The 25,709-nt window shown below is 43.2% G+C and overlaps 3 protein-coding genes and 1 long non-coding RNA gene across 4 annotated transcripts; 3 read left to right on the top strand and 1 right to left on the bottom strand.

The window, feature by feature from the left end:
• The first annotated feature begins 205 nt into the window (after positions 1–205).
• LOC109871126 (probable G-protein coupled receptor 156) lies at positions 206–24,498 on the top strand. Its single transcript, XM_020461964.2, has 9 exons — positions 206–511; positions 6,976–7,128; positions 19,591–19,718; positions 20,280–20,415; positions 20,499–20,609; positions 20,708–20,929; positions 21,062–21,298; positions 21,736–21,894; positions 22,215–24,498. The coding sequence occupies exons 2-9, from the start codon at positions 7,012–7,014 to the stop codon at positions 23,631–23,633; spliced, it is 2,529 nt and encodes an 842-aa protein (XP_020317553.1). The 5' UTR covers positions 206–511; positions 6,976–7,011; the 3' UTR covers positions 23,634–24,498.
• On the bottom strand, positions 12,108–13,683 carry LOC116357702 (uncharacterized). Its single transcript, XR_004205621.1, has 2 exons — positions 12,765–13,683; positions 12,108–12,672 (listed from the first exon to the last, which is right to left on the bottom strand). It is a non-coding gene; the product is annotated as an uncharacterized LOC116357702 (long non-coding RNA).
• Positions 14,436–16,574, top strand: LOC109871128 (E3 ubiquitin-protein ligase TRIM39). The gene is made up of 2 exons (XM_020461969.2): positions 14,436–14,586; positions 14,841–16,574. Exon 2 carries the CDS (start codon positions 14,873–14,875, stop codon positions 16,376–16,378), a length of 1,506 nt encoding a protein of 501 aa, XP_020317558.1. The 5' UTR covers positions 14,436–14,586; positions 14,841–14,872; the 3' UTR covers positions 16,379–16,574.
• On the top strand, positions 16,689–19,348 carry LOC109871127 (zinc-binding protein A33). Its single transcript, XM_020461968.2, has 2 exons — positions 16,689–17,038; positions 17,527–19,348. Exon 2 carries the CDS (start codon positions 17,535–17,537, stop codon positions 19,203–19,205), a length of 1,671 nt encoding a protein of 556 aa, XP_020317557.1. The 5' UTR covers positions 16,689–17,038; positions 17,527–17,534; the 3' UTR covers positions 19,206–19,348.
• Positions 24,499–25,709: the final 1,211 nt, after the last annotated feature.

Here is a 25,709-nt window from a genome sequence, read left to right as displayed (position 1 = left end):
TTTTTGTTCTTCTTTACTTTTTAAAATTTTTTTTATAGTAGTACTGATATTGATTACTGCATTGTTAGGAAAGAGCAAGCAAGAAAGGCATTTCACTGTATTTGTGCACGTGAAAACAAAAGCCTGAAACTTCCGCAGCTCGCTACCCGCTAATTAATTACAGCGAAACACACACACACACACACACACACACATTTTCCTCAATCTCCCACTCCATCTACCCTGCTCATGAAAACTTGTTGCAGACTATACTTTTTCTCCCTGACACCAGGCAACATTTTGGGATAGGCATACTTTGGAGAGTTCTCAATTGTCATAAAAAGGATTATTTTTCTTCTGGTTGGATTTTTGGAATGGTTTTACTATAGGTCCCAGTCGTGGAGTTAACTTTCCGGGACAGTTTGTTTCACTTCGTGAGACTCCAGCGATGGTGCGAGGACAGCGGCTAGGCGGAGGGACTCTCCACGCACCCCTCTGACATCCCTCACCGGTTATTTAGGGACTCCGTCAGGTTGGTCTGCTGCTGTGTTTCGTCGCTTCTCAGATACCTATGTTCATATGATTGATGCGGTATTATCGTGAGGAGGAAGCATAGCCCTTTAACGCTTTAGCTGCTATTCTAAGCATGCTATTTATGAGGATCGTGCTATTGCTATTTCAAAATACCGACACAGATGTGTTAATACAATAACGATTGATTAAGATGTGCGTTAAAATGACATATTTTGAAAATTAAAAGTGATTTTAAATGTTTTTCATGATAACCTATGATAAACCAGTGCATGTGAAATAAAGTAGACACGGCCATTAATTGAGTTAGCAGGCCTTTGAGAGTGAAAGTTAGGACTTGAACCCTGTAGGTTATAGTCAAGTTCAATTTGATCTTTTGATTCATTGTTTTTAGTTGAGCTTTAAATATGTTTTGGCAAGAAAGACAAAGCAGTCCGTTTGAAAACATGCGTATGTTCAAGCAGTTTAAACTACAACACATTTAGGCTTTTATTTAAAGTTTAATAGGGGAGACAAGGGATGAATGTAACACAAGACAGCTGTAACACTTTCAATATCTCCAAGCAGAAACAAGCTAGAGTGAGGTAACTCACTCTGCACATGCATGTCAAGAAGGGAAGTTATAAACCAATGACGGGCAAAAATCTCATAGAAGAGAAAGTTATAGGGATAGTTCTTAAGAGCCTCATATGGAGTGTGAACCATGTGGCTAGTATACTATGTCTAGCCACTGGCTTGAGGCAAGGGCAAGCTATGCCAATAACTGCATTCTTACACTTGATTTGAGCATCTTAGAATAAATTGCTAAACGGATTACAGTGTGAGGTGGAATGTTTCAATATTGCTCCTGCAGAACACTGGTCGTGCTTTGTCCAGCCTTGCTGACCGCTTGCAGTTCACCCGCTGCTCCCCACGCCACCCCTCTAATCTTAAAAGGGAAAGAGGGGATTGGGCCAGGCAAACTGACAGGGACAATGAATGGATTAAAAACAATTTAATGTGGTACTGGGTGGACAACAGGAGGGTCAAAGCCACAGGGTTACACCTATCCATGGCAATCCTACTGGTAATTGGTCCCTGACTGATCTTGATACCACATAATCTCTCAGGTGAACGAACGGAGTAGATAGTGAGGCCTAGTGAGGCCACAAGTGAAAGTTGTCAGAAAATAGGCTAACTATAAGCTTTTACAGTAAAGTTGTCTTCTCCGCCTAAGGGCACAGGTAGCTCAGGAATTACTTGTGGTTAAGGCCACATGAGTTTAGAGGACACATGTAGAGACAAACACACATTATAACCATCATGCACTGTCAAAATATGTCCGTCAACCTGCTGCCGGGAACACGCCTCATGCTCGGTGCTCACGCTGACCCCTGTGGCTAAGTGTTGACTGACCTTTGTTGGCACCCATTTCAATGTGGTTGAATCCGGTGGAGAGGATTTTGAAAAAACTGTGTAAAAGCCTTTCTAGTCCGGTTGTGCCTGCAGGAATCCATAAAGCTGTGATCTAAACAGGGACAATTACGAAAGGATACGAGGAAGGAAACTACAGACATTTCCCAGACCCCCAGAAAAGAAACGGAAGAAGTCATTGTTCATTTTGACAAGACAATTACAACTTGTGTCATCCTAACAGGCCCACGTACGACTTAATTAAATAGCTATTACTGAAGATTTTCTCCAGAAAATATACATATGCTCTTTGATATAAGGTATGGGTGTTTGTAGGCCTGCAGGCTTCAGTAGCATTATAGTAACTTGTGTCTTAAACTGGTAGCTTCTCAGAGTTGTTGACTAGCGAGGAAGCATCTAAATGCTGATCATCCTTGTTCTACTCAATAACGTATTTAACCACTGAGATTGAAAAACAAAGACCTAGGATTAAGACCAATCAAAGGCACACCGTAGTGAAAGTGCTCTGTCATCAGCCTGCGACTACTGATACTGTGAGATGGTTACAGCCCTGGGCATATCTTAGTCAACCCACAGACAGTGACATGGTGTGACACACACACACACACACACACACACACACACACACACACACACACACACACACACACACACACACACACACACACACACACACACACACACACACACACACACACACACACACACACACGTAAGCCCTCTATACACAAAATATGACAGACAGATGGACGTACATATACATGTAGCTCATGAGTCAGTGTGGTTGTTAAAATGGTAGCGTAGAAGACAGATCGAAACATTGTATGATGTCATGGTCGATTGTACATAATTATATCAGCGACATGTCTGCAACTCATTGACTAACGACTCAAACAGAACTCAAACAGAACGACTCGTTCGCTACATACTTCAGTCTGAGACTGCCATCATTGAAGTCATTTGTGGTGATGTCAAAATGAGGGGTGTTGTACAAAACAAAGTCATCAGCGATTGTATCATCTCTAACCAATCAGAGTATCAAAGCCAATGACACATTTTCAAAAAACACCGCTTTACCCACATGTGTTCTGGCTCGGCCCAACCCACAGGTTTATGGGACCAATCAGACAGTCTAAAATGGATTTTCATTCTAGTAATCGTCAGGGAGGTACTCAGATCCAGACTCATTGTGGAGAAGAAACTAACGGACGTGTGTCTGTTGCGTAGCGTTTGGCCGGAGCTAGGAGTTTGGGTAGCCAGGCAATGCAACCCAGATGCAACCTCTTAAAAATGCACAATATAAACCTATAGTGCTTCTAGGTGCTGTACATTGTGATTTATGAATGTATTTGTTGTTTATTTGTCAGGGACTAGACAGCTCACTTATATGCAGAACCACTGACTTACCCTGTAATTACCTGTCAAGGTCATTAACATTTGTGGTTTCCAGGCAGGTCACAAAATCTCTGATCAACTCAACATTCCATGCAATACCTATAATCTCACTCAGATTGTCAACAGTGTAACTATGTTGAATATAAAATATCCTCTGAAATCCTCTTTGATTGATTTGATCTTAACCAATACTCCTCATCATTTTAATGCTTCTGGTATTTTTGCAAATGACATAAGTGATCACTGTGCTATTGCCTGTGTGAGAGATGGTAAAATTCCTAAGAAATCTCACTGTGTCATTACGAAAAGAAAGTGGAAGCGGTTTGATATTCAAGGTTTTTTACATGATGTATCTAGCATTGAATGGAATAGAATGGAATTAATCCCTGATGTTGAACTAGCCTTTTCTTTCTTCCACAACGCATTCCAGGATGTATGCAATAGGCATGCCCCTTTAAAAAGAAATCAGGATTACGGGCAGAGAGAACCCTTGGTTTACTAAGGAACTTACAAAAATCATAAGGGAACAAAATGCTATGTGGGCTAAAGCAAGCTGGACTGGTTTGGCAGATGATTGGATGGCTGTTAAAACATCTTCGAAATATGGGTGTGGCTATGATCCACTGCTTGAAATCTACTTCACCTAATTTAAATAATCCACCCAAAATCTGGCAAGTAGTGAAAGGTTTGGAGTGCAAAAAAGATACACAGCTTCCCAAACAATTGTTGGTAGACACACAGATTGTAACTGAGACAACCTTCATTCTGAAAGACTTGAATCAGCATTTTTTTTTAGATGCAGGCAGTTTATTTGAAAAGGTCAAAGGTATAATTGAGCCCCCTATGAATTTACCTGACACCCCTGTGCACTCCTTCACCAGGTTCTCCTTTTCATCCTTCTCTGTTTCAGAAGTGTGTAAAGCCCTGAAAGAAATTGATGGGAAAAAATCCTCTGGCCCTGATGAACTAGACCTCGCTTCCTACACCTAGCTGCAGACATTATTGCTCCCCCTTAATAACATGTATTTTTAACCTCACGCTTGATGTTAAGGAAAGTTATGGAAATCTGCTTTTGTACTGCCTCTCCTGAAAGGTGGAGATCCTTCGCTACTTGACAACTATCGGCCCATATCAAAATTATCTGTACTGTCTAAGGTACTGCAGTCCTTTAGTTAGTAGGCAGCTAAAGGCCTACTTCCAAAAAACAACATCTTAAATGGAATGCAGTCAGGTTTTAGGTCTGGTCACAGTACTGTTTCAGCAACATTGAAGGTTTTAAATGACATCCACTGTGCTCTTGATAAGAAGTTACATTGTGTGTCTGTCTTTATTGATTTGTCGAAGGCTTTTGGTACTGTGGACCATGCTGTGTTAGTGCAAAGGTTAAAATGTTGTGGAATTACTGGTCATGCTCTAGATTGGTTTATAAATGACCTATCAAATCGTTCACAATGTGTAATGGTGGATGGTTGTAAATCTATCTATAGAGGTCTATAGAGGTGTGCTCAGGTGTTCCGCAAGGTTCTATTTTGGGCCCACTGTTGTTCATTTTGTATATCAACAACATTGGGGATCTTATTGAAACAGTAGATGTTCATTTTTATGCAGACGATACTGTTCTTTATTCAAGTGGTAGTAGTTTATTTTTATCTTTTTCAAATGCCAGGCATGTTACTAATCATGTCATTGCTACATTGGCTGGACATACTATAGAGCAAGTTAAAGTGTACAAATATTTGGGTGTGTGTGTTGATGGTAAGCTGAGCATCACTGTGCATGTAGAGAACTTGACAAGGAAGCTTAAGCTGAGAATAGGTTTTAATTACCGGCGTAAGGCTTGTTTTTCTTTGGAGGTCGGGAAGGAGCTAGTACGATGTACATTACTGGCGCTTTTAGATTGTAGTGATGTTATATATATGCAGGCCTCAACCACTACCCTGAGAGCACTTGATTCAGTGTATCATGCAGCCCTCGGGTTCATTACAAATCAAAATCATCTAACACATCATTGTGATCTCTACAGCGCTGTTGGCTAGTCGTCATTGACCTTGCGTAGGCTTAAACACTGGTATACACTGATTTATAAGGCCATATTGGGGAAAATGTTATCTCTGTTCTTTTTTAGTCAGGTCGGTAAATGAATATCAGTTACGGTCCCATTCTCATTTGCTTCTAACAGTACCAAAAATTAGAACAGGTCATGGTAGAAGCTAGAAGTTACTTAGCTACTTGGTCCTGGAATTCTCTCCTGAACATTTAAAAATTTGATGATCTAGTTTCGTTGGTGGAGTTTAAACACTTGATCGATGTATATATCATAGAAGATTGTAATTGTCTTTAGGGCAGTTGTTTTTTTTTCAAGACTTTAGTGTTTTTTACGTAAAATGTTTTTGTTGTACTGTATGTGTGTTTATAGTTGTGTTTAATGTTGTGTTAGTGTATGTAAGTTGTTTTGTTTAATGTTGTGTTAGTGTATGGAAGTTGTTTTGTTTAATGTTGTGTTAGTGTATGTAAGTTGTTTTGTTTAATGTTGTGTTAGTGTATGTAAGTTGTTTTGTCTGAAACGTTGATTCAGTGTATCATGCAGCCCTCAGGTTCATTACAAATCAAAATAATCTAACACATCATTGTGATCTCTACAGCGCTGTTGCTATTGGACCAGGTCTCTCTTGGAAAAGAGATGTTATCTCAATGAGAAAAACTGTATGAAAAAAACAAAAAAAAAACAAAGAACATTATGATATTACCGTGAAACTAGTACACAATAAATACACTCAATATACTCCCTAACTTTAATAATAACCCTAACTGTAAACCTAACCCTAATTATAACCCTAAACGTAAAATATTCTTTGTCCTCATGGAGATGCCGGAAATGTCCCCATGAGGGAGACTTTTTCTTGTTTTACTACCTTTGTGGACACACACACACACACACACACACACACACACACACACACACACACACACACACACTAAATCTAGATGATTTGGTCTGAAGTGTGGTCATGTATTGTGTTGTTCAGCTCTGTGCTGTCTTGTGGAGACTGAGGACAAGCAGAAGCTTGCAAGCTTCCTCTCAAATTGCCCAGATCCTGCACTCTTTTGGGTTTGGTCAGACCTCGCTGTAGCCTTCTAAGCATTGTCTTTCCCTGTAGCTTTCTTGCAGTTTCTGTGGGAATTGTTTGTCCAGTCTGCCCTTATTAACCTTAGTCACGAGACTGGAATAGTTGTGTCATTTTTCTGTCACACTGATATATGAATCTTACTCCAAGTTCACTCCAAGTTCACTATCTGTTTTTCATGAGCAGTGTCACAGGCCCCTGCTAAAACCACTTCTGTTCACTGGGAATATTCATAATGGCGCCACCCTGTGGTGAGTGCTGAGCAGTGATCCTGTGCTCTGTGGAGTGAATAGGAGAGACTTGGGTATAGTTGTTCTATCTAGACTTCTGCGTTCCTGTATATTGAAACAATGTGGTGTTGGTGGGAGAATGGGAATGGAGAAAGAGAGTTTGTGTGTAATAATACACATGTAAGCGTGGTATTAAATATATGTCTGTATAAAGATATTTCTCCCCTCAGTGTATGTGTAAGTATCTGTAGGTAGTATTGTAGTGTGCTGAGAGTTCATGACAACTGTATCTTATTCTTCAGGATGTGTGTGTGAGGGCTGACAGTGTGGGTCCAGCCATGGAGCCAGAGTTGAACTGCAGCTCTCACTGTGACTACGGACTCTGCCTCATCCACCCTGGAGTCAATACACAGGAGGACCTGGAGATACTGCAGAGACTATGTACCCTCAGCACGGTAAAGTAAACATGCACACATGCACACACATGCACGCAGGTTCAGGGTCAGGTTTTGCATCGTCCCGCAACGAGCCATTGTTTACAGACAGATGGCTCGTTGCAGAAGCTTCCGTAGCCTGGCGTCCTTTATCAACTTGGGGGGACCGAGTGGCACAACGGTCTAAAGCCGTGACCGGGAGTCCCATAGGGCGGTGCACAATTGGCCCAGTGTCGTCCCGGTTACGAGAGGGTTTGGCCGGGGAAGGCCGTCATTGTAAATAACAATTTCTTCTTAACTGACTTGCCTAGTTAAAAAAATATATAAAAAATAAACCTAAACTATTTGGTTTCAACAAAATAACATTTCCTGCCACCAGAGGCATATCCATTACCTCTAGGAACAATACTTACTATTCATCGGGTTGAACGTGTCCTTAAAACACGTTCTTATCCCGGGCCTGCTATTTTCTACCTGCGGGCTGCAATTGTAGTCCATTCTAGACCACGCAGTTACGCTAGAGTAAGCTACCACGTAATCTCTCGTATCAATCAGTAACTTTCCACACACCTAGTTCCTCTTCACCCTTCCTTGACCCCGAACATACATATTCCTTGTACATGTAAAGTAATCAATATCAGTCCCTCCTTTTTGAATAGTAGCTCCATACGGTTCAAAATGATATAAACTTTGAAATTACTTATAAATGAACAGAAGAGAAAACATGATTAATATTCTCAATGGATTTGTATGTTTATACCTCCAAGACTTATGGCCTCTGACTATGTAATCTTCTTCCATGGCTTAAGGCCCTGGTCTCAAACTTATAATCACACTATACACACTCTTACCCCCCACCCCCCTATCTGCCATTACCCTTCCTGTTGTACAACTGATAATGAATTTCAGCTGGAGCTTGTGACTTTCTCTTCCTCCTTCGGGAGGAGGAAATATGACAAGTATTAGTAATGCGTTAAGATATGCATAATAATTTATGGCAATAACCAAAGTTTGATAACATGACGATTTCCACTCTCCCTTCGCCTGACTCTAGACCTTTGGGATACTATTCTGCTGGGGTCCACAAAAATGAAGGCTCTATACACCTCCTCATGCTTATAGGCAGACTTCCACCGTCAGGCTGCAGGTTTACAGGAGGTGTTCCCACGCGATGTCATCCTCACTTCGCCCTCTATTTGCGTGCTATGTGCAGTCGACTAATATAATACTAATACAAACTCTTCCCCCTCCTGAGTCTAGTATGTACAATGAATCCCTGTGGCTAGGCAGGTGGTGTATCGTCCCATCCCGAGTCCTGAACTCCTCACACATCTCCCGGTCTTCTTATCAGTAGGGAGTATACATTCTTGCACCTAGCCTTAGTCCACTGTAAATTTTCCGGACTCATACACAAAGAGTTATTTGAGAATAAGCAACCCATTCATACTCAAGTGAATATCATGATGCAAAACATAGAGAGAATACAATCATTTAAAACAGGGAAGCTATAAGACCTGTTAAAAGGCAATAGTTCACAATCTATAGTATTAGCTCTATCATATGACTCCTATCTCACCCGTATGGAAACATTCTGTCTCAGAGACAGGCCCTCTTTGTACTTTGCCTCCGGCCACAAATACATTTGCACATAGATCAATCCATCTAACCCATAACACGTTGATCACTACTGCTAGGCCACTTATATAGTTATAAACATACTAAAACGTGCTCAAGTCAATTAGTCAGTTTCCAACAGTCCCTCATCTGGAACAGTGATCACTCCCCTCCACCCCGGCTCTCATTCGTCTGGCGTCTCTTCATTTTCTTTGGATAGCTTTACAGTTCATCCTCCCAATGGCACACATGTAACTCATGCCTGTCAAAGTGGATGGCCCTGATTTCAATATCTGGGGAATAATCTGATTTTCCCAAGCAGACAAAGCACACAAATGTCTCACCACCAACCTTTACGGTCCATTCGGTATTGTCCATTTCTGTCTTGCCCATTTTCCAACCAGTACACCAGCAACACGAGATAAGTTTGGACACGATCTCTCTCCATGTTCACTCCACGTGGACGGTCTCAGGACTCATGCTGCGATCCAAGGAGAAAAGGCATTGATAGCTTCGACTGGATGCTGTACACCGTTTGCTGGCTCGGACTCATGTCTCAGGTAGAAGTGGTGGAGGACAGGGTCATAGTGAACACCATTGTCGCAATTTCTTCTGCCGGTTAGAGGGGGTAAGGCTCACACTGTTCTCGGTCGAATAATCCCTTCTATGCATCTAGATACAGTCTGGGGTTGCTATTGCCATAACCTTGAGAGAGGACAGACCAAAGCAACAGTTTAGGGCATTTCTCATTCAGGAAATCCAGACAAACTATTCACTGCATGACTAATTATTACATTCCAAATATCCTTAATACAAATGTCTAAGACAAATGTTAATGAGAATAACAACACACTGTTGTTAACAACACACTGGCTTATACTCGTCTATCATCTTGGTGATCTCACCGCAGAGTTACAGGGTCAGGGAGTTAGATGGGTAACCTTTAGAGAGAATTCCTGACCATACAGCAGACTCAATCTGGTGAGATTTGTGTTGAAGCAAAAACAAAAACAAAACAAACAAAACAACAGCAATACACTTCTTCATATTTACCAGCATTTACATATTATACTGTACTTAAATCTCAGGGTGATCACGCCTCACCAGAAAGTCAGAACAGAGGTCATTAAGTGAGTCTGTTCTTTCCCTGTATTTCAGACTAATTATATAATATATATCAAGTTCAAACATTCTGTGTACCAGGTTTGCATTGGGTTTTTCAGTACGTTTCTAATGTACTCGCCACCGAGTCTAACAATTTACTTCAGTACATGACTGGTCTCTCTTTTACCCCATGATTTTGCATAACCATCTCACTGCAATGCCCTTCTTGCTCATGAACTAACATTTAAAAGGTCATTTAGATTTGGTAAGCCCAATGCTGGCGCTTGACACAATTGTTTTTTTTTAACTCTACAATTACAATTGTTTCCAATATTAACTACACTCTAATTTCTTGTGAGGACCCCTCCTCCCTTTTGTCAATTCTGTAAAGCTATTTCAGAATATGATGGAATGAAGTGTCTCACGAAATTAAAACCCCAATGTTTTTCTGAGCTTGCGAGGACTGTTTGGTCGTGCCAATTGTAATTTGTTATCTTTTATAGTCCATTGCCCTTGCATTTTTCAAAGATTATCCAAACCCAAAATCGGTTCTACCCCAGCTACCATAAAGACTGAGCCCGGTATTGTTACTGGACCCATTGTACACAACATGGGTAGTAATAGCATAGTTTTAGATTTTGTCCCTGTTAATCCACTGAACATAATGGTTTTCCGCCATACATTTAGCCAATTTGACGACCTCACAGAGGCCAAATAAACCTATGCATTACTCCCAACTCCGTCCGCTTTCAGGAGTGCTTGCTGTTGCTCACTAGTCAGTGAATAAAATGTCTGCGCAGTCGCACTTATCCTGCAATAGCCGTTTTGATGGTGGGTTTCAACCCTGCCAGCAAAGCAGAGGTACATATTCCCGCATCTTGATTCAAATGATCTGCTAGTGCCAGATTACTGCCCAATACATCTTCCATCCTATCAATGTACTCATGTACCCAGTCCTTTTGATGCTGAGTACATCTGCTAGTTTTGGTTCTATCGGTTTTGCTTTTCTGTTTTTTATTTATTTTATTTATTTATTTCACCTTTATTTAACCAGGTAGGCTAGTTGAGAACACCTTTATTTAACCAGGTAGGCTAGTTGAGAACACCTTTATTTAACCAGGTAGGCTAGTTGAGAACACCTTTATTTAACCAGGTAGGCTAGTTGAGAACACCTTTATTTAACCAGGTAGGCTAGTTGAGAACACCTTTATTTAACCAGGTAGGCTAGTTGAGAACAAGTTCTCATTTGCAACTGCGACCTGGCCAAGATAAAGCATAGCAGTGTGAGCAGACAACAAAGAGTTACACATGGAGTAAACAATTAACAAGTCAATAACACAGTAGAAAACAAAGGGGGAGTCTATATACAATGTGTGCAAAAGGCATGAGGAGGTAGGCAAATAATTACAATTTTGCAGATTAACACTGGAGTGATGAATGGTCAGATGGTCATGTACAGGTAGAGATATTGGTGTGCAAAAGAGCAGAAAAGTAAATAAATAAAAACAGTATGGGGATGAGGTAGGTGAAGAAGGGTGGGCTATTTACCAATAGACTATGTACAGCTGCAGCGATCGGTTAGCTGCTCAGATAGCTGATGTTTGAAGTTGGTGAGGGAGATAAAAGTCTCCAACTTCAGCGATTTTTGCAATTCGTTCCAGTCACAGGCAGCAGAGTACTGGAACGAAAGGCGGCCGAATGAGGTGTTGGCTTTAGGGATGATCAGTGAGATACACCTGCTGGAGCGCGTGCTACGGATGGGTGTTGCCATCGTGACCAGTGAGCTGAGATAAGGCGGAGCTTTACCTAGCATGGACTTGTAGATGACCTGGAGCCAGTGGGTCTGGCGACGAATATGTAGCGAGGGCCAGCCGACTAGAGCATACAAGTCGCAGTGGTGGGTGGTATAAGGTGCTTTAGTGACAAAACGGATGGCACTGTGATAAACTGCATCCAGTTTGCTGAGTAGAGTGTTGGAAGCCATTTTGTAGATGACATCGCCGAAGTCGAGGATCGGTAGGATAGTCAGTTTTACTAGGGTAAGCTTGGCGGCGTGAGTGAAGGAGGCTTTGTTGCGGAATAGAAAGCCGACTCTTGATTTGATTTTCGATTGGAGATGTTTGATATGAGTCTGGAAGGAGAGTTTGCAGTCTAGCCAGACACCTAGGTACTTATAGACGTCCACATATTCTAGGTCGGAACCATCCAGGGTGGTGATGCTAGTCGGGCATGCGGGTGCAGGCAGCGACCGGTTGAAAAGAACGCTAACATCAAAACGCCAGTTTATTGAGATTTTTATTTTGTATTTTATGTCATTGTGCCAACTCACAATAGCATCTCAGAATTCTTTATTAGATTTAAATTTTCCATCAATGGGGAAGCTGACCAATTTGATCAATTTAGCAAAAAATGACCCATATTCAAGCCGAATTGGTAGATTGCTCATGCGTCTCTTTCAGCTCCTCTATGGCTTTGTTAAACTTTTTTTCCTCTAGCCCCCCCTTTAAAGGGAGGATCGGGGCTGTCGGTCGCCATTTCAATAGTTATTATTCTGACGCTGTTATGCGGAGTGGTACAGGGAAACCCAAGAGCAGACTCAGATGAGGAGACTAGGATCACGTAACCAAGATATTTATTGAAACACAGGGGGAAGATGGAGTGCAGGCCAGGGGAAGCTCGGGCGCGTTGCAGGAAACCAGGTGCGGAGGCTGAGGCTGGAGCGAGAGGTGTTGGGACAGGGTAAGCAGGTCCTGAGGGGAATCCAAGGGAGCAGTAGAGTGGGTAATCCAGGGCAGAGTAGCAGGATGAGGAGACTGGAGAGAGGAACCTGAGTCAGAGCGGGCAGAACTGTAGCAGAGCGGAAAACCGTGTCAAGGAAAACAGGCACAACAGGATAACAGGATCTAAATAGTGACAAATGGCTACAAACGTAGACTGACTGAGCAGAGATTACGATCTGGCAGTGGAAGTGGCAGGTTTGAGTATTTGTAGAGGTCTTGATTATAGAACAGGTTGCAGCTGGTGGGGATCTGCTCTGACTCCAGCACACCTGTCTCTGCCCACACAATCACACACACAGAGGGAGAGGGAGAGAGAGAGAGCACTGGGGGAGTGGCGGCAGGTCAAGGAGACACAGGATGATCAGTAGAGGGAGTGGCAGGAGCAGATGTAACAGATGCTTCTCCCGACGGTGTCTAGGGTGTTAAGATTTCCTCACCCACGGCTCTAACACACAACAATTTAAACTATTTTTCCAGGTAGTGATACCCACTTCCCGGAGAATACTTACAGTATAGGTGCTTAATAATTTAGACACCGAACCTGATACCTTGTTTTAAAAACGATACTGAAGCATCTGACAATTTACTACTGGAGAATACAGGAGACCTAATGCCTTATACCAGTGTCACGCCTCAAATATTACTGTTGTTGACAACACACGTTACCAAATTTACTCAGTTGTCCTCCTATTTCAACATAATCTGTCACGGTTCCCCACCCCAGTAAGACATTAAACCAACACCTCTCCTTATTGTTACTGCTAATACACACAAATCACTTCAAAACACCGTTCTAATATCCTTTTGCTTTTCCAACCATGGATGAGGATAGGAACTTTGCCTACCTTGTTTTTATGTGCTGGCTCCTGTTCTACTGATTTGAACTCTCCAGTTCAACTATAAATATTGGTTAATCCTGTCAACATTGGCAACAAAACAAAACAAATCCTATCAACATTGGCAACAAAACTCACGGGCGACTAGAAAAAGCTCAAACCAAGTTTATTCAACCACTGAGTCATAAAGCTGCAAAGGCAACATACAAGTCCCACAAGCACATCTTCATTCCTTCCAAATAGGCGGAGTCATCCCCTATCATCTCCTATCTAAGATAGACACTCCTTCTCTGTATTTAGGCAGAAACAGAGGAGCTTCCTCTTACTGGTATTGTCATGGCCATGCCTAAGACTAGGGCCCCCGTGGGCGTGAAAATGTGCATGTGTGTGAGATAGGACTATAATCAGATAGTCTTTGGGGTGGACACCTGTGGCCCCCCTCCCAGCAGTGTCTTCTCTCTTCATCTGTTGACCTTAACTTGAGTTGAGTTCCATATCCTTCATGGTCCTGTTTCCTCAGAAACTAGTCTGCCTGATCAATAACTGAAAGTAGACTGTTGCCCTTTGCCTCCCTCCTTAGGAACATTCATATTCAACAGTAACATATACGAACAGAATATGAACTTTATGCACTTCCCCTTTTCTCACTCAGTTACTTTCCACGTCACTCAGTTACTTTCCACGTCACTCAGTTACTTTCCACGTCACTCAGTTACTTTCCACATCACTCAGTTACTTTCCACGTCACTCAGTTACTTTCCACATACCTAGTTCCTGTTTACCCTTCCTTGACCCCTAACATACACATTCCTTACACGTGTAAAGTAATCAATAAGTTCTAGTATGGTAACATGAATAAGTATATTTCAAGCTAGAATCCAAACAGAATGTTCTTCATGTCTTGTACACTCAGTGTAGGAAGATCTGCTCCTTTAAGAGATGGAGAAGAAAGCTCAAAGTCTTTCAATATAGTGTTGGGAGGAGCCTGTTGATGAAATGAAACTAAACAGCAGAGCTGAATGTTGAGGACCTGAAGACACTTTCACTTATACATTTTTCTGAACACTTGCCAGTCCCCTGAACTCAGTCTTACTTTGGGATTCAAGAGGGAAAAAAAGATAAGTCAACAACACACATCATCTCAGGTAAGAAGAGATAGAGAAAATCTTTGAATTTTTGTATTTTATTTTAGCTTCTCTTCTATGTAGTGTGTTTGACGTTTATTTTTGTTGAAGAGTATGTTTAGAAACGATAGCATTCAAGAATTGAAAAGAATTGAAAATACATAAGCATACATAAGCATAATAAATACATAAGCATAATTCTGGTGTGAATGCCAAGATAACACAGATTGTTGATTCATTCAGGAAGGTTGATTTCACTTTCTGTTTGTTCCCAGGCACGGCATCAGCTAACAATCCACAGTCTGAAATGCAGTTAATATGCAGTATCTGTGAGGAGGTGCTCAAGAAACCAGTCACAACCCCATGTGGGCACAACTTCTGCATGGATTGTATCAGAGTATACTGGAAAAACAATGTCCTGTGCCAGTGTCCACAGTGCAAGGAGAAATTCCCTAACATATCTGAGCTACAAGTCAATACTCAATTATCTAAAATGGTTGATGAGTTCTGGAATCCATTTGTGGTAAATAACACAAGCCCCCAGGACCAATGCCTGGACCATCCTAGAGAGGTGTCCCGTGATATCTGTGTTGGGAGGGAGGTCAAGGCTGTGAATTCTTCTTTTGAGGCCTCTTACTGTGAGACTCCCCTGGAGCCCAATCAGAGAGTCACAACCTTGAGGAGACAACAGCATGTAGAGAATCCTGAAGAACATATGTGTGAGAGGCATGGGAGATGTCTGGAGTTCAAGACCGACTACAATACCCACAACACTCTCCCTCTTGAAGTGGAAACCAGAAAGAATAATGTACAGTTAGGAAAGGCTGAAGTGCAGCAGATGATTCAGGGCAGACAGCAGAAGGTTATTGAGATCAGAAATAGTCTACAATCTAGCGGAATAAATGCAGAGCAAGAGGTAGAGAATAGTTGTCAGATCTTTAGAGCTTTAATGCGCTCCATTGAAAGAAGCCAGGCTGAACTCATTGAGGTGATTTCGGAAAAGCAAAAGGAAACTAAAAGGCTGGCTGAAGGGCTCATTAAAGAGCTGGAGCAGGAAATCACTGACCTAAAACTCCTCCAGAGCTCACCATCCCTGTGCACCTCTCCACCCACCAAGGACTGGTCTGAGATCAGGGTTCAGACTTTTGAGAATGTCGGCATGGTGAGGAAAGCTGTGAAGAGAGCTGGCTCTCAGTTTGAAGACGCACTGAAGAGTGAATTGAAGAGGTTGTGTGAGGCTGAGCTCAAGGTTATTCAGCAGTGGTCAGTGGATGTAACTCTGGACCCTGATACAGCTCATCCCAATCTCACTCTCTCTGAAGATGTGAAACAACTTAGACATCCCGGTAGACGACAAAACTACCCTAGCAATCCAGAGAGGTTCTTCTATATTGCCAGCATCCTGGGAAAGGAAGGCTACTCCTCAGGAAGATTCTACTACGGGGTGCAGGTGAAGGGAAATACTCTCTGGAGTTTAGGAGTGGCCAGAGAGTCCATTAAAAGAACAATTTATGCAGCAACGCCTGAGAATGGACTCTGGACTATCCAGCAGGGGAAAGGGAACATCTACAGGGCCTGCACCACTGACCCTACCCCCCTTTCCCTGAGTGAGAAGCCCCAGACGGTGGGCGTCTATGTGGACTATGAAGATGGTGAGGTCTCCTTTTACAATGCCCAGGCCAAGTCTCATATCTACTCATTTACCGATTGTTCCTTCACTGAGAAACTTTACCCGTACTTCAACCTTGGGGTTTGTGGCATTGACAAAATGTCAGCACCGTTGATCATCTCTCATGTGAGCCAATCAGATTGAGATTTAACTCGTATCGATTAAATTCTAAAGTAAACTGAACATTCCATGCATTGATTTATATTGAATATTTAGAGAGATATATATTGTATCTTACCAGGAAATCTAGAATCACGTTTGCTGGACTGTATTGTGATGTCCTTTACGATTGTATGATGACATACTGAAAATGCAGCTCATTACAAATCCTGCCCCAATATGTCTCTGTATCTAATTTATGTGGATACTTGTGGATACTTTATTTTTATTTTTATGTGGATACTCTGAAATGTGCATACTTTTTTCAATGGCTTTTGTTATTTGGGCAGTTCCTCAAATAATCTTCTGGTCTACAGCACAATAAAAGCTTTGTGCACTCCTACATAATATGAACAGGAAGTGTGAATGTATTAGATACATGGCAACCATAATACATGGTTCAGCTGAGAGAGTCCTGTCATGTGAAGGGTTAATTCAGCCATGTACTGTACCTTTAAGAGCAGCTGCATTTCAGCTTAGCAGTAAGGGACCGGGACAAGCCATGGTAATGTCACCTTCTAAAATGAGACCCGACTAGAGAACTTTGTGCTTTAGCATGACAAAATCCCCTCACAAATCTTTCTACACAGCCTAATAGAGTACAAAATAAATCGTCTTTGACTTGCTGTTCTTCTGAAGACAGAGGTGAGTGGAGGTTCTTTCATTTGTGCTGTGTTGTCTGTTGTGTTTAGGTTGTTTACTCAAGTTTCAACACGGGTCCCTCCCAGCCCAGTTATAAATATAATCAAGGGGAAGAATACAGTTATATATATATCTTATTTTATTTGATTGTATTGTATTTACTGTGTTATACAGTAGGCTTGATTTAGAGACATATTGAATTTGACAGGTGAGGATGTCATCACTGTCCCTTTTCATTTCTTTATCTGTTGGGCTGTATTAGACTTCTCATCATATGTTTATAAATGCATATTTCTGAATGAAATATAAAATCATGTGATTGGTACCATTGGCTACATGTATTGAGAAAGCTATTTGGGTGTGCTGTAACTGCATAGAGCTCGGTGGTCTACTGTAAGCTAGAAAAAAACATTCCAGTAAAGAAATTCCAAGGTCGAGAGCCAACTGATTCCATGAAGTCCCATGTGGTTTATTTTTGGATCTCTTCCCAGACCCAGACATGGCTTCCGCCAGCAGCCTGCTGTCCGAGGATCAGTTCCTGTGCCCCATCTGTCTAGACGTGTTCACCAGCCCAATCACCACCCCGTGTGGACACAACTTCTGCAAGGACTGCATACATGGCTACTGGCATATCACCAGCCCGTGCCAGTGTCCCATGTGTAAGCAGAAATTCAGCAGAAGACCTGAGCTCAAAGTCAATACTTTCATAGCTGAGATGGCCGATCAGTTCAGAAGGTCAGTTGAAATTAGGGCTACTGCTACTAGTACACAGTACCAACCCCAAGCAGCCCAACCTGGAGAAGTGCCCTGTGACGTCTGCACTGGGAGGAAAATCAAGGCCTTGAAGTCCTGCCTGGAGTGTCTGGCCTCTTACTGTGAGACTCACCTAGATCCTCACCATATACTGGCCACCTTCAAGAAACACAATCTGATTGAGCCTGTGATTAACATAGAGCACAGAGTGTGTAAGCGGCACCAGAAAATTCTGGAGCTGTTCTGTAGAAGTGACCAGACGTACATGTGTCAGGTTTGCACTGAGAAAAGACATAAGAAACACAATGTTGTCTCTTTGGAGGAAGAAAGCAGAGAGAGGAGGGCTCAGCTGGGGAATATGGAAGATGTAATGCAGCAGATGATTCAGGGTCGACTGCAGAAAGTGAAGGAGATCAAACACACAGTACAATCAGGCAAAATAAATGCAGAGAGAGAGATTAGGGAGAGCTTGCAGGTCTTCACTGCTCTGGTGCGCTCCATTCAGAGAAGCCAGGCTGAGCTCATTGAGGTGATTGAAGAGAAGCAGAAGGCAGCAGAGAATCGGGCTGAAGGGCTCATTAAAGAGCTGGAGCAGGAAATCACAGAGCTAAAGAGGAGAAGCACTGGGGTGAAGCAGCTCTCACTCACTGAGGACCACCTCCACCTCATCCATAGCTTCCCATTCCTGTGCACCCCTCCACCTGCCAAGGACTGGTCCGACATCAGAGTTCAAAGTGTTGTGTACGTAGGAACAGTGAGGAGAGCTGTGAGGAGAGCTGGATCCCAGTTTGAGGAGACACTGAAGAATGAAGTGAAAAGATTATGTGAAACAGAACTTACAAGAACTCAGCAGTGTGCCGTGGATGTGACCCTAGACCCTGATACAGCTCACCCTAAACTTATCCTCTCTGACAACGGTAAACAAGTGGCCCATGGCAATACAGCGCTGAACCTCCCTGACAACCCCGAGAGGTTTTACCCTGGTATCAGTGTCCTGGGGAGGGAGGGCTTCTCCTCAGGGAGGTTCTACTACGAGGTGCAGGTGAAGGGGAAGACAGAGTGGGACATAGGAGTGGGAAGAGAATCTGTCAACAAGAAAGGAGGGAATACCCTAAACCCTGAACATGGCTACTGGACAGTAGGCCTGAGGAACAGGACTGAATACTGGGCTCTGACGACCCCTCCTGTTCCCCTGCCACTGGTCGATAAGCCTCAGAGGGTGGGGGTGTACGTGGACTGGGAAGGGGGGCAGGTGTCCTTTTACGATGTTGATTCCAGATCTCATATCTACTCATTCACCGGTTACATCTTCGCAGAGAGACTCTATGCATACTTCAACCCCCGAAAGAATAACGGTGGGGTCAACTCAGCGCCATTGGTGATCTCTCCTGTCAGTGACGTTACCTCCTCACCTTAACCGTTCACCTATCACCTCTTCTTAGAATAGGACACTGAGTGTTGTGTCAGTTTTATTTCTTAAAGAAGCTTGTGCCACAATATATTTTCTCTATCTCTTGTATTGTGTGGTTGATTTAATAAAGATATCATTCATATTAATAAACGTTCATAAAAGTAGTCTGTTTCTGTGCCTTGGGCTTGCAAATTAGTATGCAATATATTTATGAGGCGATACAAAAAAAAAGGTTTTGGGCATACTCCAATCATTCCAAAATGCAAATGATAGCAACTAAACCACATACAATACTCTTAACATACACACAAACACAAAGTTACTGTATTTACTCAAGTGTTTCCCATTAGTGTAGATATTCTAATTGAAATGTGATTGACATCTACTGTAGATGGGAGTGGAGCTGCAGAGGCAGTCTCTCTCCCCGGTGCTCTGTGCAGTGGTCTGGACTATTCTCTCCTGTGGCATCCTGCTGGCATTCTGCTTCCTGCTCTTTACCCTGCGCTTCAAGAACAACAGGTATACACATAAACACACTAAAGTGCCTTCAGAAAGTATTCAACTCCCTTGACTTTTTCCACATTTTGTTGCGTTACAAAGTGTGATTATAATGGATTTACTAAACTAAAACTATATAAAAAAAGATATATACACACACATATATATATATATATATATATATATATATATATATATATATATATATATAAATGAAATAAGTTTTTGCTCAAAACTTTGGGGGCAAATTAAATCACCTGAGGGCCGAATTTGGCTTTGGGCCGGCTATTGGGAACCCTGCTGTACAGGCTTCCTTCTTTTCACTCTGTCATTCAGCTTCATGTTTAGTTAATTATAAAAATTTAAAAATTTAAAATCCACTTTGACATTATGGGATATTGTGAGTAGATTAGTGACCAAAAAGATCAGAATTTAATCCATTTTAAATTCAGGCTGTAACACAACAAAATGTGGAGAAAGTCAATACTTTCTGAAAGCACTATTAAAGCATATGTACATGCTCAAATCGATACACAGACGTGAATATTCTAACTTTTGTGTATGTTCCTCTCTCTGTCTCAGGATAGTGAAGATGTCTAGTCCTAACCTCAATGTGCTGACTCTGTGTGGGAGTGTCCTCACCTACAGCAGTGGATTCCTATTCGCTTTTGAGGAACGCACCCACCTACAAGGGGGAGGAGTGAGAGCTATACTACAGGTAAGAACCCACACACATTGGTCTAATGGTGCCGTGCCGTGTGATATTATGGGATGTCCTGATGTTATTGTGGTGTATCCTAGGCCAGGATCTGGATGTTTTGTATCGGCAGCACTCTGGTATTTGGGCCCATCCTGGGGAAAACATGGCGGCTGTACAGAGTATTCACCCAACGCGTGCCTGACAAGAGAGTGGTAAGCAGGCTGCTGCTCTCACTGTCTCTCTGGTTGAAGTGAGTAGTAGAGTGGGTGTGTTGCACGGTGTATTACTGAACTCTGTGTGCATGTTTCAGATCATCAGAGACATCCAGTTGATGGGCTTGGTAGCTCTATTGATTCTGCTGGACCTGCTGGTTCTGACCGCCTGGAGTCTAACCGACCCGGTCAAATGTGCTCGGTCCATTGGGGCTATGGTCAAGGTGGTGGAGAGAGAATTGTCCTACTCTCTGTCTCAGCTGGACTCCTGTTCCTCTCTCTATTCAGACCTGTGGGTTATCCTCCTCGCTATGATGAAGGTAGAGCATACAACTGGGAGAAAGGCTCAGATAAACATGAGAGCACATTATAGCTGTTTCCTCTGAGTTTGTGTTGGTTTGTCATGGTAAACATGTCATGAACGTTATGTGGTTGTGTTGCGCTCTCTCCAGGGTGGCCTGCTCCTATATGGGACCTACCTGGCCGGTCTGACCAGCAACGTCAGCCTCCCTCCGGTCAACCAGTCCCCCACCATCATGACCGCGGTCAGCCTGGTCACCCTTTCCACAGTGGTTGCAGTCCCAGTGTCGCAGTTCCTGCAGGCCTGGCCTAACGTGGTTTATAGCGTGGTAGCTGGAGCCATCTTCATCTGTACCCTCGCCACCAACTGTATGCTGTTTGTACCTCAGGTGAGAGAGACAGTTGGCACACATCACAAAAAGACAGACAGAGCAGAAACCCCTGTCATTTATGACAGGCCCAATTCGAGTGGCTACATGAGTGTTTCCCATACCTCACCGTAGTGTGTGCGTGTTAACAAGGCTGTGTGACTCATACAAACACACACATTGATCCATGAGTCAACACGCTACAGCCTCCGCCAACAAGTTAATGACTCCCCGTAAGTAACTGGTGGTGAGCTGATGCTATGATACAGGAATGCATCCTGGACGGAAAGAAAGGAAGTACTTGAACAATGAGCAACACACGCACCTGGAGATTCAAGGGTATGCTCAAAGACTGGCACATTTGTCTGACAGTTATCTGACTATCCATCACAATCCCCTTCTTCCTCTCCCCTCTCCCCTCTTTCCCCTTTCCACCCCTCTTGGTCCCCTCTTCCCAGTTAACCCAGTGGCGTCGGTTTGAGGAGGAGCAAAACAGCCTCAGCCAGATGGCGAAGTACTTCAGCAGCCCCAGTAAGAGTGTCCACTCTGTCTACAGCCAGGATGAAGTCTACTATCTCCTGGGAGAGAACAACTCTATGAAGAGGCTCCTCAATGAGGTAGTCAGTGTGTAGTCTATGTATTACTTTAACCCTCACTCGCCCCCTAACGGGTATAAAAGGTAGTGAAATACTCTCCTTACTGACTAAAATGGTCCCTACATGGTCCTGTACTCAGAATAATCTCTGTGACCCCTCAACACTATAGTATATACCTAAACGTGTTTACTTTGTATTCTGAATACCCTTCTACTCATCACCAACTTCACCTATTACCTTTAACCCGACACCAATCTTTAGGTTAGTCTTTAACCTGACTCTTGTTGTTGATGTTTTTTGTTTTGAAGGGGATTTAAAAGTTTGTTGTTGTCATTTGGCAGAAGAATGCTGTAATTGACAGTCTGCAGGAGCAGGTGAACAACGCCAAAGACAAGCTATTGCGCCTCATGTCCAATACCCACTCTCACGAGGATCAGGAAATGGACTCTTCCACCACCAACCTCCACTCCTCCTCCACCCAGACCACAGTGGTGCCGTCCGACTGCTTTCCAACTCCCCTGCCACAGAGAGACGTAGCAGAAACTACCCTCTCTTCTCCTCCTTTCTCTCTACCTCCTCTCTCTTCTCCTCCCCCTCCTGCCCTCTCTTTTCCCCCAGGGGATTGTGTGAGTGTTAAACCGTGCAGTGTAGAGTTTGGCCCATACATCCAGGGTTCAGAGATGGAGACAGAGGCAGGGGGTTGTAAGGTTGAGGGGACTGTGTCCCAGCAGCAGTGTGGAGCAGAAAGGTCTCACCTCCCAGTCTCCCCTCAGCCCTCTGTTTCTTCCAAGACAGGAGTTAGAACACCAGGGGAGATGGGAGGGACACAAACCACACCCTCCTGTCAGTCAAACTATGTCACTTCCTCATCCACTCTCCCCCTGGTGGGTTTGGCCCCTGCTCAGTCGGAACCGTCAGGTTGCCATGGCGATACCACATCTCCGTGGATGGCAGGTGTCAGGCAGGCAGGGTTTGTGAGCAGTGTGCAGCTGCAGGAGATACTCCAGGAACTGAGTGTGGACACTGTTATGGAAACGGCCCTCCGCTCACCAAATCACAGCAGGGGGTTCAGGAGACCCTCTCAGCCCTCCTCGACCAATCCCTCTGTCCTCTCTCCTCTCTCCTTTTGCACTCCTCATTCCCCCAATCACCCTCTCCTTTTCCACTACCCCAGTATCTCCCCCTACGTAATGAGGAAACGCAGACCTCCGTTCCATTCCCCCAGAGGGGGGCCTCCGCCCTGTTACTACCCAGGCTCCAAGCCTCCTGGTTGGGGAAGGAGGAGGGACACGGGGCTCTCACAACCAGACAAGCACCCCTCAAAAACACAACCTCTGCTCAATCCTGTCGCCACAGAGACTAATCTTCTCCGCCCCGACGACAGTGATGGAGAAGAAGGCGTAGAGGCGTGGCATAGGATAAGAAACAGCTGCGGGAGGCGCGGCTCAAGGTGGGAGCACCGGCCACCACCCCTTCGAAAATGCCCTCCAGATGTTGATGGGGGAGGTGAGGGAGGGCCAGACAGAGACCATGGCAGGGACTCGTATGGTTACTGGGACTCAGACTCCAGCAGCTTGGCTGACTACTCCTACTACCATCGTCCCTACTGCGACGCCTGCCTGCAACACGGCTCATACCCCTCCAGCGACAGCTCCTCCTCAGACTCCTCAGACAGTGAGTATGGCGGCTTCACCAGCCTCTGCCGCTCCACACATCCGGTGGTCAACTTCAAGGAGGACCTCAAACCGACCTTCGTATGAGCCTGCCTGGAGCCTAGACTGAACCGGTGCTGCGGAAGAATCATTCAAGTCAAACTGTGTTGTAATTTACTTTCAATGGCCAGTTCACGGCAGAACAATTGAGTTTACACACTGTTGTAACACTATTTAGAAGTGGTAAATTGAGCAGGAACTAATGCTAGAAAAGCTTGGCTGATTTTGAATTCAACAATTTATCTTCCTTATGTATGTGTGGAGTACGAGTACCCTAGCAACACATTACCTCACAGCAATCACATTAAAGGCTTTTTAATTGGTTGCAAGTGCTTTAGAAATGGGACCAAGATGGAGAAAGTCAATCAATGGGTTGAGTTTGCTGTATGATGATTGGGATCTGATTTTAATTTATTGACTTTGTCTTTAACTTATTGCACTGACTGCCATTGTCTCTAGGTCATGTTAAAGAAAATGTATATTTGTAGCTAAACAAGATACAATATTTAGATCATATAGATTGTTGCATGTTACAAAAATAACACTGGATTTTATTGATCTGTTACCACCTCTTTTAATCCCCCCTACCTTGAATAGAGCCCACCAGGGATGTATGCAGTCACCATTGTAAAGAATACTATTATAACCATTTTGTCTGAGTTTTTATGATCTTTATGCTTTGGTTTACCTTTTTATACATCAAAACCCCTCAATGCACTACGTTGGTAATGTTATTGATTTGAGTGTTATGTGTGTGTGAGTGCGTGCTTGCATACGTGTGTGTGTGTGGCGTGCATGTGTGTGTGCACAATGTACTGTATTCATTGCATTTTATTTGGAGGCTCTGCCTCCAATTCTATCAATTGTAATTCTCTGTGAGCTGATTGATTATTAAATTACCTATTGACCTTTGCCTTCCGGTCTCCTCTGGTCCCAATTCACCCAGTCTGCCTGTAGATGACTTCTGTCTCCCTCTTCTGGCTCTCAATGCTTCTCATAAGAGGATGCAGAATTTTCAGAATGAATGAGTTTACATAATTAGATTTTTTTCTCTGGTGTTAATGATACAGTATGTCCCGAAGACGCCGGGAGTCAGGAAGCAGGTGCAGTCGGTGAGTTTAATAGGAACGAACATAGAGTAAATACAAAAACAAGAGTAGCGTCTAAACATGAAAACAAACAATACTGCCTGATGGGTGATACAACGGGGGAGCGGAAGTAGACGTGACACAGTAACTGCATAGTATAAAAGCTGATTTGCTACTGTGTGCTGTACCTTATAGAGTTTTCTAAGCGCTCTAAACTCATAAATCCAATGCGAAACAGTGAAAATTCCACCATAAGACTGTTCCCTGTTGGATTATTTGGCACTGAACTAGCTCATTAGACCATTAAGAATTAATAAATAACATTCTTTATGTTGCATAATTCCCTTATAACACCAACCTGAGATAGACAAAAGAGCAAAACATTTTGAGAAGTAGTGCTTATTCTCTCCCATTCAATCATCTCTCTCTGTTCTTTCCTTAAGGCTCTTTCATCCCAGTTTGTCTTTAATACACTGATTTGTGTGTGTGTGTGTGTGTGTGTGCTCCCGCGCCCCGAGAAGTGTTTGCTTAAAGAGAAAGCAGCATCTCCCATTATTTCTGCACCACTGCCTCTGTTTCTGATGCTGGTCTTCTTTATCCTGCGTCATCACTGCTGAAAGACCACCCCGGGAAAAAATCTCCCTTTGATACAGCATCCTCAGACATAAAATACATAAAAGAGTACAAATAAACAGCACATAAGCCCCTTTAACTTCTTAGACAGTAGATGACTTGGGTAGGGTTCTCCTGTGGAGCAACCATCAAGGATGACTCATTTCTATCCTTCAAGACGGTTTTATGTTCAAGATCACATACTGTGTATAACAGTGTACCAATCACGGTGACCTGGGCTCTACAGCCTTAATGAGGATAAGCATAATGTGTGTGTGTGGCTTCACATACTGTAGGCCTACTAATGTAATGACATTGTAATGACATAATAATAGCCAATGATCCCTTACCCTCCGACTACACACACACACAAACAATGACAAACATTATGTGTGGAAATCAGAGAGGGAGGGAGATACAGTGT

This window comes from Oncorhynchus kisutch, linkage group LG26 (genome assembly GCF_002021735.2).
Source record: "Oncorhynchus kisutch isolate 150728-3 linkage group LG26, Okis_V2, whole genome shotgun sequence".
In the NCBI taxonomy this organism is placed as follows: Eukaryota; Metazoa; Chordata; class Actinopteri; order Salmoniformes; family Salmonidae; genus Oncorhynchus; species Oncorhynchus kisutch.
Note: the sequence above shows the minus strand (reverse complement) of the source record. Positions and strands in the feature narration are given on the sequence as shown.